Raw genomic sequence first — 19,390 nt, forward strand, 5'->3', positions numbered from 1 at the left:
AAACAGAGCGGTAACAGCCAATCAGCAGTGCATGTTCAGAGCGGTAACAGCCGTATTCAGAGCGCACAGAGTCAGTGCTTAGCGTTTAGCAGGTAAGCATCAGGCAGCGGACTCTCCCCAAATGATAATAAACACCTCCCAGTCAACTACTAGTAACATCACTATGAGCCCGTTGACCTTCTAGAAATATAAAAGGCAGCTCTGCTCGCTTGCAGTCCTGGCTTGAAGTGAAGGCTAATTCGCTTTTAGCGTAACCTGAGCTCATTTTGCAGTGTGTGTGTGTGTGTGTGTGTGTGTGTGTGTGTGTGTGTTACGGACAGCAAAGCCCTGTCTGTCTGTTATTTCACTATACCTTTTTCTGTGTTGATTGAGCTGTGTTGAAGCAGCAAAAAAGAACTTTATGTTAAATGAAGAGTTTCCGTCTCTGATAGTTGATATAATAATGTAACTGCATCATTAAGCCTACATGAACTCCATGGTGTTCAGAGATGAATAGTCTCTCCTATTGCTATTGTACCTTTTTTTTTCAGCTATAGTTACATTAATCATTAGTAATGCAGCAGCCTAGTTTTGAATGGCAGGGTCCCTGCTATCACATGTTGATAAAAATATAACATTTACATAATAAATAAACTACACGCTTTAATACTGTAATAAATTAAGCATGATGAGTTGACTTGAAACTGTATAATGTTGCACTTTTTATATGTAGAAGAAAAGTTTTGTCATTTTATTTAATCTGAGCAACAACTTGAGGCAGTTTAATGTTGATTAATGTGGGCAGAATCATTATAGTGTTCCCAATGTTAAAAGGATAAAGCCATTGTTTACAAATTTGGTAAATAAATAACCAAAAAATGTATATTTTGTTGTTTTCTTACTGTACCGAAAATGAACCGAAACGTGACATCTAAACCAGTGGTTCTTAACCTGGGTTCGATAGAACCCTAGGGGTTCGGTGATTCGGCCTCAGGGGTTCGGCAGAGCCTCCGCCGCGGAGGTCAAAACACACCCGACTCATCGTGTAAACAAAAACTTCTCCCTGTCGGCGTATTATGGATACCCCCAAACAATGTTCCCTCTTATTTTCCATATGTGTGAGCAAACGCAAAAACTCCTTGAGCAATCAGTGGAGCACATGTGAGCGACGTCAGACGTGCACATGCACTGTGGTCACACCTGCAGCACACCTGTCCCAAACCTGAATAAATAACAAGTCCAATGTTTTATTGTTATAATCAAATGACAGCAGTAATTTCCATGAGATTATTTTCTAATATAAGTGTTTTGGCCCACTTACAATGACTATAACATGTTGTTTTTCATGAGCTGTGTACTAGTATTATATGTCTGGATGGGTGTCCTGCTTTGGAAATAATGTGTACCCCTTTCAAATATCGCATTTAGTTCCCACTAAAACATTCACATGTTGCACAATGAGATGTAAACATGGGATTATGTGTACATTCCTGTAACTTTCTGTTTGTAAAATATATCTTTATTAGTATTTCTTTAATATAACATCATTTTATGATTACGGTTCGGGTTCGGTGAATGCACATATGAAACTGGTGGGGTTCGGTACCTCCAACAAGGTTAAGAACCACTGTTCAAAACCGAGGTACCAAAATTTCTGTGTACCGTTACACCCCTACGAATAACTGCATGCATGTACGGACGCATGTGTGTGCACGAAATACAAAGCAAAAAAAGAAGTTTGTCCTTGATGATAGATTGCATTGTGAAATAGAGAGAAACATCTAGGGAACACCTAAGTAGAATAGGAAGTAACTGGTGACAGCATGCCAGCAGAAAACCACACACACACACACACACACACACACACACACACACACACACACACACACACACACACACACACACACACACACACACACACACACACACACACACACACACACACACACACACACACACACACACACACACACACACACAGCATGAGGATGAAATATGTCAGAAGAAATGCTGTTCTCATGCTGTGTATGTAAGCGCGCGTGTGTGTGTGTGTGTGTGTGTGTGTGTGTGTGTTGGGGGTAGCTGTAGTAGGAATGTATACCCGCAGGCTATACCGTTGCCGTTCTACCAGTGAGAGCAGTCCCATATGCTCTGTAAGTGGGACATAAAACAGGCACACAATGAAAAAAGGAGGTACATACAGTGGTTATTAGACGTACCCCCCCCCCAAACCCCCGCATGCCTGCCTACACACACACACACACACACACACACACACACACACACACACACACACACACACACACACACACACACACACACACGTCACAAGAACTCCTTCATTCCGCACTCCATCCAGCTTTATAATCACTCGCCATACAGCAATAGATGATATCTGCCTATTACCTGACCGCTTCTACACTATTTTGCCAAAAGTATTTGGCCACCCATCCAAATGATCAGAATCAGGTGTGCTAATCACTTGGCCCGGCCACAGGTGTATTAAAATCAAGCACTTAGGCATGGAGATATGGGCTATACCGAGGATGTCGTTGTGGCTTGTGCAGCCCTTTGAGACACTTGTGATTTAGGGCTATATAAATAAACATTGATTGATTGATTGATTGACTGTTTCTTACAAACATTTGTGAAAGAATGGGCCGCTCTCAGGAGCTCAGTGATTTCCAGTATGGAAGTGTCATAGGATGCCACCTGTGCAACACATCCAGTCGTGAAATTTCCTCGCTCCTAAATATTCCAAAGTCAACTGTCGGCTTTATTATAAGAAAATGGAAGAGTTCAGGAAAAACAGCAACTCAGCCACAAAGTGGTATGAGGGTGAAATTCGGTGGAGGAGGAATTATGGTGTGGGGTTGTTTTTAATATTCATATTGAACCCTATTGGTTAGGAATGGGATGGCACTTCAAGTTCATATGTGAGCCAAGGCAGGTGGCCAAATACTTTTGGCAATATAGTGTATGTTAGCTACCTCTCTTTGTTTATAATGTATATTTTCTGCTGGATCTACTCTCTATTTTATGCTGCGCCTTTTTTTTGCTGCAGCTGTTACATATACTGTAATATTCCATCCATCCATCCATTTCCTACCGCTTATTCCCTTTGGGGTCGCAGGGGGCACTGGAGCCTATCTCAGCTACAATCGGGCGGAAGGCGGAGTACACCCTGGACAAGTCGCCACCTCATCGCAGGGCCAACACAGATAGACAGACAACATTCACACACTAGGGCCAATTTAGTGTTGCCAATCAACTTATCCCCAGGTGCATGTCTTTGGAGGTGGGAGGAAGCCGGAGTACCCGGAGGGAACCCACGCAGTCACGGGGAGGACATGCAAACTCCACACAGAAAGATCCCGAGCCCGGGATTGAACCCAAGACTACTCAGGACCTTCGTATTGTGAGGCAGATGCATATATAATATGTAAATATTACATATGTTATATTTTATATTGCTACTATGGTACATGGGCAGCACGGTGGAGGAGGGGTGACTGCGTCTGCTTCACAATAAGAAGGTCCTGGGTTCGATACTGTGCTTGGGATCTTTCTGTGTGGAGTTTGCATGTTCTCTCCATGACTGCGTGGGTTCCCTCCGGGTACTCCGGCTTCCTCCTACCTCCAAAGACATGCACCTGGGGACACGTTGATTGGCAACACTAAATTGGCCCTAGTGTGTGAATGTTGTCTGTCTATCTGTGTTGGCCCTGTGATGAGGTGGCGACTTGTCCAGGGTGTACACCGCATACCGCCCGATTGTAGCTGAGATAGGCTCCAGCGCCCCCCTCAACCCTGAAGGGAATAAGCGGTAGAAAATGGATGGATGGATGGACTATGGTACATTTTTAGTCTAATTTATACCTTTTGTTTTCGCCCTCTTTTTTTGGGCATGGAGACGGTTTCTACAAACATTTGTGAAAGAATGGGCCGTTCTCAGGAGCTCAGTGATTTCCAGTATGGAACTGTCATAGGATGCCACCTGTGCAACAAATCCAGTCGTGAAACTTCCTCGCTGCTAAATATTCCAGAGTCAACTGTCGGCTTTATTATAAGAAAATGGAAGAGTTTGGGAACAACAGCAACTCAGCCACGAAGTGGTAAGCCACATAAACTGACAGAGAGGGGTCAGCGGATGGTGGACTTGGCCCCTTAGTTCCAGTGAAAGGAACCTTGAATGCTCTAGGATACCAAAACATTTTAGACAATTCCATGCTCCCAACCTTGTGGGAACAGTTTGGAGCGGGCCCCTTCCTCTTCCAACATAACTGTGCACCAGTGCACAAAGCAAGGTCCATAAAGACATAGATGACAGAGTCTGGTGTGGATGAACTTAACTGGCCTGCACAGAGTCCTGACCTGAATCCGATAGAACACCTTTGGGATGAATTAGAACGGAGACTGAGAGCCAGGCCTTCTCGACCAACATCAGTGTGTGACCTCACCAATGCGCTTTTGGAAGAATGGTCGAAAATTCCTATAAACACACTCCGCAACCTTGTGGACAGCCTTCCCAGAAGAGCTGAAGCTGTAATTCATATGTGAGTCAAGGCAGGTGGCCAAAAACTTTTGGCAATATAGTGTATGTTGTTTTTGAAACAACATCAGCAACTACTTTATTATTACACTTTCATTCTCAAAAAACAGTATCATTGAAATTACTTATAGTGTATATGTTGTTGTCGACCTTCCTTTGAAAAGATGAGTGTGTTTTTTTTTAGCATTTTAACATTAAGTTTTGCCAGCTCAATATGAGTCCAAAGAAAGCAATGGACAAGTGATGTGTGGTTTGCAACAGTATCCACAGCGTTGTCGACACAAGGTACATTGGATTTTTTTAATTCCTAATCATTGTAGTGACCTGGTTGTGAAAGTTCAAGATTTTTGAGTGCAACACAGGGCTCAAGACGGTGTGTCGGCAGGGTTGTTTTGCCTTTGTTACTAAATAGAAAGTTGAGCCATCACCCACTTGTTATGTTTGTTTGATATACAGTATCGTATAGTGCAGGGGTCCTCAAGTACAAATCTTGAAGGTCCACAAATGTTTTTTTTTTAAACAGGCTGGGTCCGTTTATTATCGGTCAAGCTTATATAGTAGCAGGAGGTAAGTAGTTTAACATTTTCTTAAAATTAACAAAAATAAAATAAATATCCAATAAAATACCTGAAATATTTTCTTTGAAACAAAAATAAATAAGAACTTTGAAAAAATGTGTCCTCTGCATTTGACCCATCCCTTGATCACACCCTGGGAGGTGAGGGGAGCAGTGGGCAGCAGTGGCGCCGCGCCCAGGAATCATTTTTGGTGATTTAACCCCCAATTCCAAGCCTTGATGCTGAGTGCCCAGCAGGGAAGAATGCTGGTATGAGCTTTTAAACATAACCCGTTAACTGCTGCCAATCAAATGGTGAATAAGATACTCTTTAGGGTTCATATGTTTGTAAATCTGACTGTGATGAAGTCAGTGCCTCACCAGCCATCAACCTCACCGCACGTTACTGCTCTGTTGCTATTTGTTGTTGTGTCATAGATTTAACAAAAATCTTGCTTGATGTTTCATATGACTTTTTCAGCCTCGTGATTTCTTTTTTTCTTAGCTCTGAATCATGAGGAAATGTCTCTTCAAATTCGCGGTGCTCTTTCAGATAGTGACGTTTCAGATTTTCACTTTTCACCAGAGCAACAGTACTGTTGCATATTAGACACATTGGTCTGGTACTTGCAATAGGTAGGATGAAAACATATTGCTCCATCCATTCTTCCTTGAAACGTCGGTTTTCCCTGTCCACCTTTCTTTTACCAGCCTGAGCCAACTTGGAGCATGCCATTGTGATTTGATTCACATTCAGTGACTGACGAGTGAACAGTTAGCGAAGTAGCGATACGAGACAACTGTGTGCCTGCAGCGAAAGGTTCCATGCACTGTGCACTGCACATGTGTATGACCCAGGTGGTAACAGCCTATCAGCGCGTCGTTGTGATCGAGATGACAACCCATACCCCGGAATTAGCCAATCAGAGTGGCGTTCTCTCGCTCTCTCTCTCTCTCTCTGAGAGAGAGAGAGAGAGAGAGAGAGAGGGACGGAGTGAGTGAGACACGAGAAGTGTAAACGAAACGTGGAGATATTTGACTAAAAACAACGAAGAACGTTGACTTGCGCTAGCGATAACTCACAGATGAATACAATTATTATATTTTTTATAATAATTATAATTATAATAATAAAAATATATTTTTATTTTATTTTTTTATTTTTTTTAACTATAATTCGTGCTGGGTCCGGACGGACACGTCGCTGGGTCCGGACATGGACCGCGGTCCGCCTGTTGAGGATCACTGGTATAGTGCATTGTATTGTTTTTAAATTGTACAAACTTTTACTAAAATATGGACTTTTGTCAAGACTGGAACCCATTATTCATATTTACATTGTTTCTTATGGAGATTTTGCTTTAATATACAAACTTTGTTCAAGAACCAATTATTTTGGAAATCGAGCTTCTGCTGTATTTTCTCGCAGAATCGGAAAAAAACGAGAGGAGAGTAATTTACAGCGATGATTTCAATGATTTCGACTTTGAGGATGAAGGTTTTGGTCCGAGTTTGGATGGAAAAACATGAAAACGACTCAAGCCAAATGCAATCCAGAAAATCGAGAGCACCCTCAAGGAGAACAAGACTGAGTCGCAGCCTGCAGAAAAGCAGAGAAAAGAAAGGCCAACACCTGTCGTGACAGATTTTTTTATCCCCTGCTGCGCGAGCGAACATGCAATCAGAGTCATGGAGCTACACTTCCGTGTTTACCAGCTGGGCAAATTAAAATCAAAATATGGATTTTTACGATCATGCATGCCTTGATTGCCAAAGATGTTTAGTCATGTAATCTGTGATATTTCTACTGAAATAAATGCTAGCACAACAGCTGAGGATAATCGAGAGGGGACACAATTTCTGGCAGGCTGAATGAAATATGTTGGGATGCAACGATATGAAAATCATATCATGGTTATTGTGGCCAAAACTATCACGGTTATCATTATTATCACGGTATTGTTGAATGCGTTCAAAAAGTACTCATACACATACACTGAAATCTTTTGACCAAGGTTGTTTTTTCTAATAACTAAAATAAATACCAAATATAATAGGAAAACCCTGTATTTTGCATGTTTTGTATTTATTTTGCTTAACTGATAGTGTTTTAGTCTTAGTATTTTATCTGTTTTAATGGCTAAGCTTTTATTGTTTAAAACAAGGGTGTCCAAAGTGCAGCCCAGAGACCATTTACAGCCCGCGGCACATTTTAAATATACTATTACAAAAATAACATAAAAAAGTTGAATATGGTGGGGGGTGGGGAATGGTGTATATTGTAGCGTCCCGGAAGAGTTAGTGCTGCAAGGGGTTCTGGGTATTTGTTCTGTTGTGTTTATGTTGTGTTACGGTGCGGATGTTCTCCCGAAATGTGTTTGTCATTCTTGTTTGGTGTGGGTTCACATATTTGTAACAGTATTAAAGTTGTTTATACGGCCACCCTCAGTGTGACCTGTATGGCTGTTGACCAAGTATGCTTAAGATTCACTCGTGTGTGTGAAAAGCCGTAGATATCATGTGACTGGGCCGGTACGCAAAAGAAAGTGCCTTTCAATCAATCAATCAATCAATGTTTATTTATATAGCCCTAAATCACAAGTGTCTCAAAGGGCTGCACAAGCCACAACGACATCCTCGGTACAAAGCCCACATAAGGGCAAGGAAAAACTCACCCCAGTGGGACGTCGATGTGAATGACTATGAGAAACCTTGGAGAGGACCGCATATGTTGCCTTTAAGGTTTATTGGCGCTCTGTACTTCTCCCTACGTCCGTGTACACCGCGGCGTTTTAAAAAGTCATAAATTTTACTTTTTGAAACCGATACAGATAATTTCCGATATCACATTTTAAAGCATTTATCGGCCGATAATATCGGCAGTCCGAAATTATCGGACATCTCTATAATTAAGTAAGTACATTTTATTTATAAAGCGGTTTCACAGGTAAATTCACAAAGCGCTGTACAAAACATAGTTGAAGTAAAACAACAATGCAATTAAAACAACAGTGGCAACATCATAAAAAGGTGATTAAAATTGATAGTTAAAGGGTGCATTAACTAAAAGCTTTACTAAAAAGAGAAGTTTTCAAATGTTTCTTAAAAGTGTCAACACAGTCAAGATCACAGAGGGACTGGTGCAAATTGTTCCAGAGTCTGGGAGCTATAGCCTTGAATTGGTCTCCATGGGTTTTTAAACAATTTTTGGGGATCTTTAGAAGACCCTGGCCTGAAGACTGGAGGCTGCACCCTGAAAAGTAGGGGCATAGCAAGTCAGTGATGTACTGAAGGGCCCCACCATGCAATGCACGAAATGTCAGGACTAAAATTTCAAACTCAATGCGGAATTTCATTGGAAGCCAATGAAGACTGGATAAAATGGGGGTAATATGGGCTGTTTTGGGTCAAGAGTCTGGCAGCTGCATTTTGTACAGTCTGAAGTCTCTTTAGCGTTGACTTGGGGAGAAGCCTACGTACACACACAAGGGGCGGGATTGAGCCAATGAGAGTGAAAACAGATAATGCCCTGTGCTGTGCCCATCAGGGCAAACACCCATAACTAGGGATGTCCGATAATGGCTTTTTTGCCGATATCCGATATTCCGATATTGTCCAACTCTTAATTACCTATACCGATATATACCGATATATACAGTCGTGGAATTAACACATTATTATGCCTAATTTGGACAACCAGGTATGGTGAAGATAAGGTCCTTTTTAAAAAAAATTATAAAATAAAATAAGATAAATAAATTAAAAACATTTTCTTGAACAAAAAAAGAAAGTAAAACAATATCAAAACAGTTACATAGAAACTAGTAATTAATGAAAATTTGTAAGATTAACTGTTAAAGGTTAGTACTATTAGTGGACCAGCAGCACGCACAATCATGTTTGCTTACGGACTGTATCCCTTGCAGAATGTATTGATATATATTGATGTATAATGTAGGAAACAGAATATTTATAACAGAAAGAAACAATCCTTTTGTGTGAATGAGTGTGAATGGGTGTAAATGGGGGAGGGATGTTTTTTGGGTTGGTGCACTAATTGTAAGTGTATTGTATGTGTTTTTTATGTTGATTTAATAAAAAAAACAAAAAATAAAAAATTAAAAACCTATACCGATAATAAAAAAAAACGATACCGATAATTTCCGATATTACATTTTAAAGCATTTATCATCTCTACCCATAACCAATGTAGCATCAAAAGATATGTGGTATGGTATGGCAACATGGTCCCAAATATATATATATATATCTCTTTCTAAAACAGGGCTCGAATTTACCGACCGCCCTCTCATTTGCCGTAATGCCCTAAAAAATTGACCAACATTTGCGGCAACAACTTGCCGTGACCGCCCTTGACTTTTTACTTGCTAATGTACAAGGGATATGATGGTCGACGGCATAATGATAAATGGTACAAAATTCCAGACGGTTTTAACCGTCTCCGTTATAAATTACTAAAACCTTATAATTATTAGTTCATTTTAGACAACTCGAAATCCGACACATTCGCACTATGATAGCCTGACATATTAAACATGACGTACTATCACCGTTAATCTTGCTCCGAGGGTACACCTTCGGAGTATACTTAGTCAACAGACCTACATGTCACACTACAGGTGGCCGTATAAACAACACCAACACTGTCATAAATATGTGCCACATAGTGAGACCATACTAAACAACAATGACAAACACATTTCGGGAGAATATTTGCACCGCAACACAACATACACAACAGAACACATTCCCAGAATTCCTTGCAGCACCAACTCTTCCGAGCAGCTAGTCATTTTCCCTCGCTTTCCGCCATGTGTTAAAGAACGCACTGCTGTGTTTGGATGGAGACAGGTGTGGACAATATTGGAGACACTTGTCACCACACTAAAAATATACAGCGGAGGAGAAAAACTATATGATGTTGCTTTAATTTTGACAATACTGCGTCCATCAGCTGCTGTGACATAGTTAATGAGGTGAGGAAACTCCTGTTTTGTTTTTTTGTTGGCAAAACTGTTGTACTAAACCACAAGGGGGCGTTAGAGAAGAACACATCTTGTTTATTAGACTTTATCTTCATTAGCCAAACTACTTTGTGTTTTTTTATATCAAAGAGTAAACGTCTTATTGTGTGTAGTTAATTCCTATACGACATATTTCTGCTCAAACTCTTAATGGATCCGTCCTGATACATCATCTACATGTACATACAGTAACTTAAAAAATAAATAATAAAAAAAAATACTTCCCTCTATCAAAAGATAAAAATAGAGATAAAGGCATCATGAAATTACAAAAAGCTGACAAATAATGAATAAAAAAAACTGTATATGTATGCATGCATGCTTTGGAGCCCCTGCCTGGAAAGAAAATAATGTTTGCCGGTGTCCTTTAATTTCCCCTCGAGGATTAATAAAGTATTTCTGATTCTGATTCTGATTCTAACTTGCTTTGGTGCCCTAAAATATGAGCCTTGCCTTGACCTTAAAAAGTTTAAATTCGAGGCCTGCTAAAATATACCGGTATAACTCGTAATACCGGTATACCCCCCAGCCCTAGATCAGAGTAAACCTTGGAATGATGGTGATTAAGTTCAGAGCACCTACACTTAAGCCAGCTAATTGTAAAGCACAGGACTACTTGGAAACACAAACCCCGTTTCCACATGAGTTGGGAAATTGTGTTAGATGTAAATATAAACTGAATACAATGATTTGCAAATCCTTTTCAACCCATATTCAATTAAATGCACTACAAAGACAAGATATTTGATGTTCAAACTCATAAACTTTTTTTTTTTTTTTTCAAATAATAATTAACTTAGAATTTCATGGCTGCAACACATGCCAAAGTAGTTGGGAAAGGGCATGTTCACCACTGTGTTACATGGCCTTTCCTTTTAACAACACTCAGTAAACGTTTGGGAACTGAGGAGACACATTTTTAAGCTTCTCAGGTGGAATTATTTTCCATTCTTGCTTGATGTACAGCTTAAGTTGTGGTATTTTAGACTTCATAATGCGCCACACATTTTCAATGGGAGACAGGTCTGGACTACAGGCAGGCCAGTCTGGTACCCGCACTGTTTTACTATGAAGCCACGTTGATGTAACACGTGGCTTGGCATTGTCTTGCTGAAATAAGCAGGGGCGTCCATGGTAACGTTGCTTGGATGGCAACATATGTTGCTCCAAAACCTGTATGTAACTTTCAGCATTAATGGCGCCTTCACAGATGTGTAAGTTACCCATGTCTTGGGCACTAATACACCCCCATACCATCACAGATGCTGGTTTTTCAACTTTGCGCCTATAACAATCTGGATGGTTCTTTTCCCCTTTGGTCCGGAGGACACAACGTCCACAGTTTCCAAAAACAATTTGAAATGTGGACTCGTCAGACCACAGAACACTTTTTCACTTTGTATCAGTCCATCTTAGATGAGCTCAGGCCCAGCAAAGCAGACGGCGTTTCTGGGTGTTGTTGATAAACGGTTTTCGCCTTGCATAGGAGAGTTTTACCTTGCACTTACAGATGTAGCGACCAACTGTAGTTACTGACAGTGGGTTTCTGAAGTGTTCCTGAGCCCATATGGTGATATCCTTTACACACTGATGTCGCTTGTTGATGCAGTACAGCCTGAAGGATCGAAGGTCACAGGCTTAGCTGCTTACGTGCAGTGATTTCTCCAGATTCTCTGAACCCTTTGATGATATTACGGACCGTAGATGGTTAAATCCCTAAATGCCTTACAATAGCTGGTTGAGAAAGGTTTTTCTTAAACTGTTCAACAATTTGCTCACGCATTTGTTGACAAAGTGGTGACCCTTGCCCCATCCTTGTTTGTGAATGACTGAGCATTTCATGGAATCTACTTTTATACCCAATCATGGCACCCACCTGTTCCAAATTTGCCTGTTCACCTGTGGGATGTTCCAAATAAGTGTTTGATGAGCATTCCTCAACTTTATCAGTATTTATTGCCACCTTTCCCAACTTCTTTGTCACGTGTTGCTGGCATCAAATTCTAAAGTTAATGATTATTTGCAAAAAAAGTTTGAACATCAAATATGTTGTCTTTGTAGCATATTCAACTGAATATGGGTTGAAAATGATTGGCAAATCATTGTATTCCGTTTATATTTACATCTAACACAATTTCCCAACTCATATGGAAACAGGGTTTGTACTTCACAGTTGTTTGTGTACAGCTTGTATACCATCCACCAATATGTACCATCCTAAAAAATGCACAAAGCCATTAATGTTTAAACAACTGACCAAGATCATTGTGCCTTCCCTACAGTCAAGTGGTATTGTCATGGCATGAGAGCTGCCAGTACCGGGAAGCGGTGGTTCAATTAGGGTAATTTGAATTTCAACATGCAGTGTGACATACTGAAGCAAAACAAACCAACTCAAACTGTCTTTTTACTTACTAATCTGGGACACTTTCACCGTCACAGGGCTTGACGTCTTCTCAGCCGCCATGTGCCACCGGCCTCCTCCGCCTGCGCTCCTCCCGCCTTTCTCGATGAAGGCCCGGACGCGGCAGGTGTACGTCCCTCCGTCTTCCGTGCTGACTTGCCTCACCGCTAGCCTATAGACGTCCGCCCCGACCCGCTCCAGGCCCGCCTCGCTGCGCTTTCCTTGCGCTGAGCTGGCAGACATGTTCGATATCACCACCCCGTTGCGCTCCATGGTGATGATATCGCGGCCGTTGGCCAGCCAGGTCACTTCGAGCGACAGGGAGGGCAGGTTCCCGGCGGCCACAGAGCAAAGGAGGGCCAGCTTTTCACCGGGGGCGAGGAGCAGGTTTGTAGAGGGTGGAGAGGCAGACGAAGAAGCCTTCACACTGAGGGATTGACCTTGAGAGCAAAAGAGCATATAGTTATAACTAAACTAAGATATATCTATAAAAACCACAACATTAAAGCTGCTGTATGTCACTGGCTCAAAATTACACTTTTTCAAACCACAAAAATATGAGAATCATGGCTTGCGCAAAACAGACAATATATAGTAGAATGTAGAGTTGTCCCGATACCAATATTTTGATAGCGCTACCAAAATTATTTCGATACTTTTCTAAATAAAGGGGACCACAAAAAATTGCATTATCAGCATTATTTTAACAAAAAAATCTTAGGGTACATTAAACATATGTTTCTTATTGCAAGTTTGTCCTTAAATAAAATAGTGAACATACAAGACAACTTGTCTTTTATTAGTAAGTAAACAAACAAAGGCTCCTAATTTAGCTTCTGACATAAGCAGTAACATATTGTGTCATTTTCCATTCTATTATTTTGTCAAAATTATTAAGGACAAGTGGTACAAAATGAATTATTAATCTACTTGTTCATTTACTGTTAATATCTGCTTCCTTTCTCTTTTAACATGTTCTATCTACACTTCTGTTAAAATGTAATAATCACTTATTCTTCTGTTGTTTGATACTTTACATTAGTTTTGAATGATACCACAAATGTAGGTATCAATCCGATACCAAGTAGTTACAGGATCATACATTGGTCATATTCAAAGTCTTCACACTGCAAAAACTAAAATCTAAGTAAGATTAAATATCTCAAATAAGGGTGATATTTGCTTATTTTCTGTCTGATAAGATAATTCTTCTCACTAAGCAGATTTTCAATGAAACAATAGAAAATACGTACTCATATAGTAGCACAGTTGTTATTACTGACAATATACTTATTTTAAAGGTATTTTTGGGTTCATTAAGGTTAGCTAATTTCACTTGTTTTAAAAAGTCTTGACAAGCCAAATTTCTTGTTCTATTAGGAGATAATTTTGCTTAGTTCAAATAAATTCCCCTAATTGTTGTAATTTTTTTTTTCTTGTTTTTGAACACTGACTTTTTGCAGTGCGTGTATCCAGGGACATATTTCCTGAGTTTATAAACATAATATACATTTTTTTAAATGAAAGAAGATGTGATGCCAAAATATAGACGTAATCATCGTAGTATCGACTAGATACGCTACTGTACTTGGTATCATTACAGTGGATGTTAGGTGTAGATCCACCAATGGCGTTTGTTTACATTTTGACGCCGGTGAGCTACGGTGTGTAGTGAAGCATGTTTAGCTATTCCTCGTCCTGCAGGGATGATACTTGTAAGAAACTTACTTTATTTGTCGCCATGGAGGTGAGGATTAGGTACTTTTCAGAGGCGGTATATTACCGAAAATTATAATTATTAGTTTCTATTGTTACGAGTAGTATCGTGGTACTATACTAATACCAGTGTACCGTACAACCCTAGTAGAAAGGGGATTCATATGATCCCATTCGTCGCAGTTTATCTGACACATGAAACGTGACAAATTGAGGAGTTCACCATCAACTTTAGCCGCCAGATGGCAGTCGTGTTGAATATCCTGAAATGAGTTTTGTGGGAATTCCAACTTTGACTTTGTAGAGCGCCGCTTTCCATAATATTCAGCAAAATGATTAAACCCCCCCACCCCCACACACCTTCCTCTCACGCGAGATCCACCCAGGATTGGGGCTGTATAAATCCTGTTACTAGTGTAAATAATATAAATTCAACAGACAACAGAGCTTTTGATACTATTGTTATAGGATGAGTCCCCAACGCAATATAGCATTCTTCCTAACTATCACTTCCTAGCCTTGATGGCGAACAATAAACAACGTTTCTTACATGCTACACTACACACTGTTGGAAGATACGCTAACCGCTAACCACGAGTAAAAGCTCTTAAAAGTAAACAAAGGTGGGCAGATTGGATGACTAATAGAGATGTCTGATAATATCGGACTGCCGATATTATCGGCCGATAAATGCTTTAAAATGTAATATCGGAAATTATCGGTATCGGTTTCAAAATTATTGGTATCGGTTTCAAAAAGTAAAATGTATGACTTTTTAAATCGCCGCTGTGTACACGGACATAGGGAGAAGTACAGAGCGCCAATAAACCTTAAAGGCACTGCCTTTGCGTGCCGGCCCAGTCACATACATATCTACGGCTTTTCACACACTCAAGTGAATGCAAGGCATAATTGGTCAACAGCCATACAGGTCACACTGAGGGTGGCCGTATAAACAACTTTAACACTGTTACAAATATGCGCCACACTGTGAACCCACACCAAACAAGAATGACAAACACATTTCGGGAGAACATCCGCACCGTAACACAACATAACAAATACACAGCCCTAACTATTCCGGGACGCAACAATATACATCCCCCGCTACCCCCCACCTCAACCTCCTCATGCTCTCTCAGGGAGAGAATGTCCCAAATTCCAAAATGCTGTTTTGAGGCATGTTAAAAAAAATAATGCACTTTGTGACTTCAATAATAAATATGGCAGTGCCATGTTGGCATTTTTTTCCATAACTTGAGTTGATGTATTTTGGAAAACCTTGTTACATTGTTTAATGCATCCAGAGGGGGGGCATCACAACAAAATCACGCATAATAATGTGTTAATTCCACGACTGTATATATCGCTATCGGTTGATATCGGAATCGGTAATTAAGAGTTGGACAATATCGGATATCGGCAAAAAAGCCATTATCGGACATCTCTAATGATTAATAATAGTTTTGACAAAAGAATACAACTGGAAATAATGCAATATGTTACTGTATACGTCAGCAGCCAATTTAGGAGCCTTGGTAACTGGTTTTAAAATGATTATATTATCATTTACACACCAAATAATATATCGAGGAGGCTGTAATATATTGCGATATAGATTTTAGGCCATATCGCCCATTCCTAACATTGACACAATTTCAATGTCAACAATCAAAACCAGTTGAGTTGGAAATTAAAGACAAATGGCCTGCACAAACTGGAGATAGCTTTCACCTGGAGCACTCAGACAAGGACCAGCAATGGAGAACTTTTTGCTTCAAGCGCACAGTAGAACAAACTGCATTGATTTTTTTGAAAAGGGAATCGACTTTGATTAAAACTATTGCGGGTCCTTGCTGGGTATCCTCTATCCAACATACTTGGACACAGTCGCCAATGGCAACCCGGAGCAGAGAGCATGCTGGGAGTCTCTGTATGGCGTCTGGGACAGGACAAAACGAGACAAAGCCCAGTCTGTTTGACTTTCCTCATCCTCTTTGCTCAAGTTGCTCAGTCAATAAGAAGCACGACGCTCCCCAGACCTGTGTATTTGTAGTTGTGTGGGTTTGTGTGTAGCTGTACTCTCAATTTGTTATAAATCACTGATTGTTTTGCTGAACTTAAGAGGATATGGTAACCCAGAAAGATAAAAGATATGGTGACCTCGGCAACCACAATGAAGGAGTGTGTGAGTGTAGGGGCCTCACTAAAACACAATAACACTCCAGCAGTGAGGGTCAGCAGCCTCCTAGGACACAGAGCAAAGGATGCCATTCCAGTGAAGAAAGCCACACAACAAAAAGGTCACGTCTCCCATTTTTTCTCCCTTGGCACCCTCCATCCTTCCCCATCGACCACTTTACGCTGTAGCTCAGCAAACATCAAACGCATTGTAGCGTCTTTTATCAGCACAAGTGAGATCATCCTTTTTTTCCCTGCAGGGAAATCATTTACACATTATTGCTGCAACGATGTCAACTCTAATAGCGGTCTAGGATATTCACCAAGGCTCCAAATGCATTGTTTTAGTACCAAAGAGCTGTATGGACATAGCATCACTAATGTTTAAAGCAGGGGTGTCCAAATAGCGGCCTGGGGCCCGTTTGCAGCTCGCAGACAGTTTTGTTGGCTTGCGGCATTTTGTCGGAAAACAACGGTGAAATGTAAAAAATTAAAAAAAAATTTTTTTTTAAAAGAACAAAAAATCATAATGTATTGGTGTACAGCTCCACTAATGGACATTGGAGTGTTACTTTCAAAGGCAAAATTTAAGTATTGCTAGAAACATAATTTTATATGGGACTTTATTGTATTATATGTATAGTACATGTTCCAAAAAGAAAAAAAGCATGAAACACCACCAAAATTAGAGATATTACAAGTCAAAGTGATGAAGCTTAGTGTTACGCTCATGACGTGGTGTAACTAAACATTACCCTATAAGATGAAGGCAATTGCATTTTATTGATATTTTAAATGTATTCAATGTTTATAAATGAATATTTAAATATACTAAATGTAAAAAAAGGGAATAAATATTCAAAATAAGATCATTAAATGAAATCTAGTTTGGTTACGCCATCATGAGCGCAACACAAGGTTGTAAAAGTTTCAACTACAATTCTAAATAAGATGTCAAAAGCAAACTGAAATCAAATACACACAGCTTAAAGATTGATGAAAACCTATTTAAATTTAGTAATACATAAATATGATGATTTATCAAAATATAAAAGAAATATACCTGAACAGAACGCTCACCAAAAAGTAACGCTATGTATCGCGTTTTTCCAAGTTTTTGGGGCATTTTTATGCTATTTCCAGGCATCTCCTTTTTTATTATCGTTGATTTTAAATGGTCAAACTAATGCATATTATATATGCATGCCCTAATAAACAAACAAAAAAGTCATATTTATTTTTGATTGTTACATTTTGAAGTACATTTGTGCAGGTGGGTGCGAATGTACCCATTACCAGAGCTGTACACAATGAGAAAAAGCTGATAATTGATCATTAAAAATAACACACTTCGGGCCTGATTTACTAAAGTGTGTGTTTACTTAAACACGTGCAAACTTGATAGCACACGCAGAGCTGGTCTCCTAAATGTGTGCAAAGTCTCTTAAACGGCTAGAATAAGGCGATCATCAAAACTGCCACAATACTCGGAGAAAAAAATGCAAATATATAATACAGCATGCGCAATTATTTTGACTCAAGGGCCCAAATTTTGAGAAAAAAAATGTGTTTGAGGGCCGGTATATCTATTTTTAGAAACACTAATACAAAACCTCACAATAATGTCTGATTGTAAGCTAAAAACGTTATGACAGACCGCCTTAAAAAACGGAATGGAATTTTACATTTTTTTACTGAATGAAACACCCAGAATGTACATGAAAATAAAGAATGTGGGATTTACAATATTAACTATGAACGATAATATATATATATATATATATATATATATATATATTTATATATATATATATATATATATATATATATAAACATACGTGTTTTTAACATTATTTTTATTTTTTTATTTTTTTTAAATTTAAAAATATAAAAATGACCACCCCCCCAATACTTTATTTATTTATTTTTTTGCATACTTTGACTTTTCAGTTTGCGACCCTTGGTGGAAAAACGTTTGGACACCCCTGGTTTAAAGCATACGGTAGTTCCAACACTGGTCCAGTCTTTTATAGTCGTTGCAGCCAGGAATTTCTCAGGATAATTAGGTGAGCACCAAACCAAGGCTAAGCTGAGTAAAAAACCCCTGCAACACAACCAGTTTGCTTTCACTCTTATAGGTATTATGTCAACACGGTTTCTTACCTGTAGGAATAACAGCAATAGTTCCCATTTCTTTAGCCCTGCCAACAATTTGAATCCATTTGCCTCCATTTTCATGTGTCCACTCTGTTCCATTGCACTCATAAATCCCTTCGTCAGACGTCGTCACTCTGGAAATCACCAGCTCAAACAATCCGTTCTTCCCGGGGGCCAACCGGATGGCTCCGTCAGCGTAGCGCCTGGTGTACTTGGCCCCTGTGACCACGTCCCCCTGAGGGCCAAAAGTCAAAATCTCCTCCGATGTTCCCCCTTTTTTCAGCGACCAGCTAACGGACAGGTACGTGGGTTGGGTGAGTTCCCTGGTGACGTTGCAGGAGAGCGTGAGATCACTACCCTCGGGGATGGAAGACGGCAGGGTCTGAGAGGTGACCTTCAGTGTGTCGGGGATGACTGGCGAAGAAAACAAAATGAGTTCAAATAAAAGCTTTGTGCCAAATAGCAAATGTTGAAAGACATACGTTTTTGCTCCTGCCGAGTTCACACATTTTAGGAAGTGATTTGTCAAACAATACTGAAAGCATTGATACATTATGAAACACAAGGAGTGATACAGTCTCTCTCGATATCGCGATATATCCCCTTAACCTCTTAAGGCCCAAGCTGTTTGTTTACATGCTTTTTTTTATTTCTCTTTGCTATTGGACCCTAATTAGAATAAAAACTAAAAATCATCTTTTGATATGATGTACTTAGTCCATAAGTACACAAACGTGTACTTCATGTGTATTTATTTTTACACTTTTTTTTTTCAAATTCCATTGTATGTTATACTCTTC

The 19,390-nt window shown here is 39.7% G+C and overlaps 1 protein-coding gene across 1 annotated transcript in view; it reads right to left on the minus strand.

The window, feature by feature from the left end:
- Positions 1 to 19,390, minus strand: part of LOC133622445 (prostaglandin F2 receptor negative regulator-like) — a 179,807-nt gene that overhangs the window by 107,503 nt on the left and 52,914 nt on the right. Inside the window, exons 4-5 of the mRNA XM_061985200.2 lie at positions 18,597 to 19,004; positions 12,548 to 12,976 (exon numbers count right to left, since the gene is read on the minus strand). Coding sequence (XP_061841184.1) covers positions 12,548 to 12,976; positions 18,597 to 19,004 — 837 coding nt within the window. The remainder of the gene's footprint in view (positions 1 to 12,547; positions 12,977 to 18,596; positions 19,005 to 19,390) is intronic.

The sequence above is a fragment of the Nerophis lumbriciformis genome, linkage group LG23 (genome assembly GCF_033978685.3).
Source record: "Nerophis lumbriciformis linkage group LG23, RoL_Nlum_v2.1, whole genome shotgun sequence".
NCBI classification, from domain to species: Eukaryota; Metazoa; Chordata; class Actinopteri; order Syngnathiformes; family Syngnathidae; genus Nerophis; species Nerophis lumbriciformis.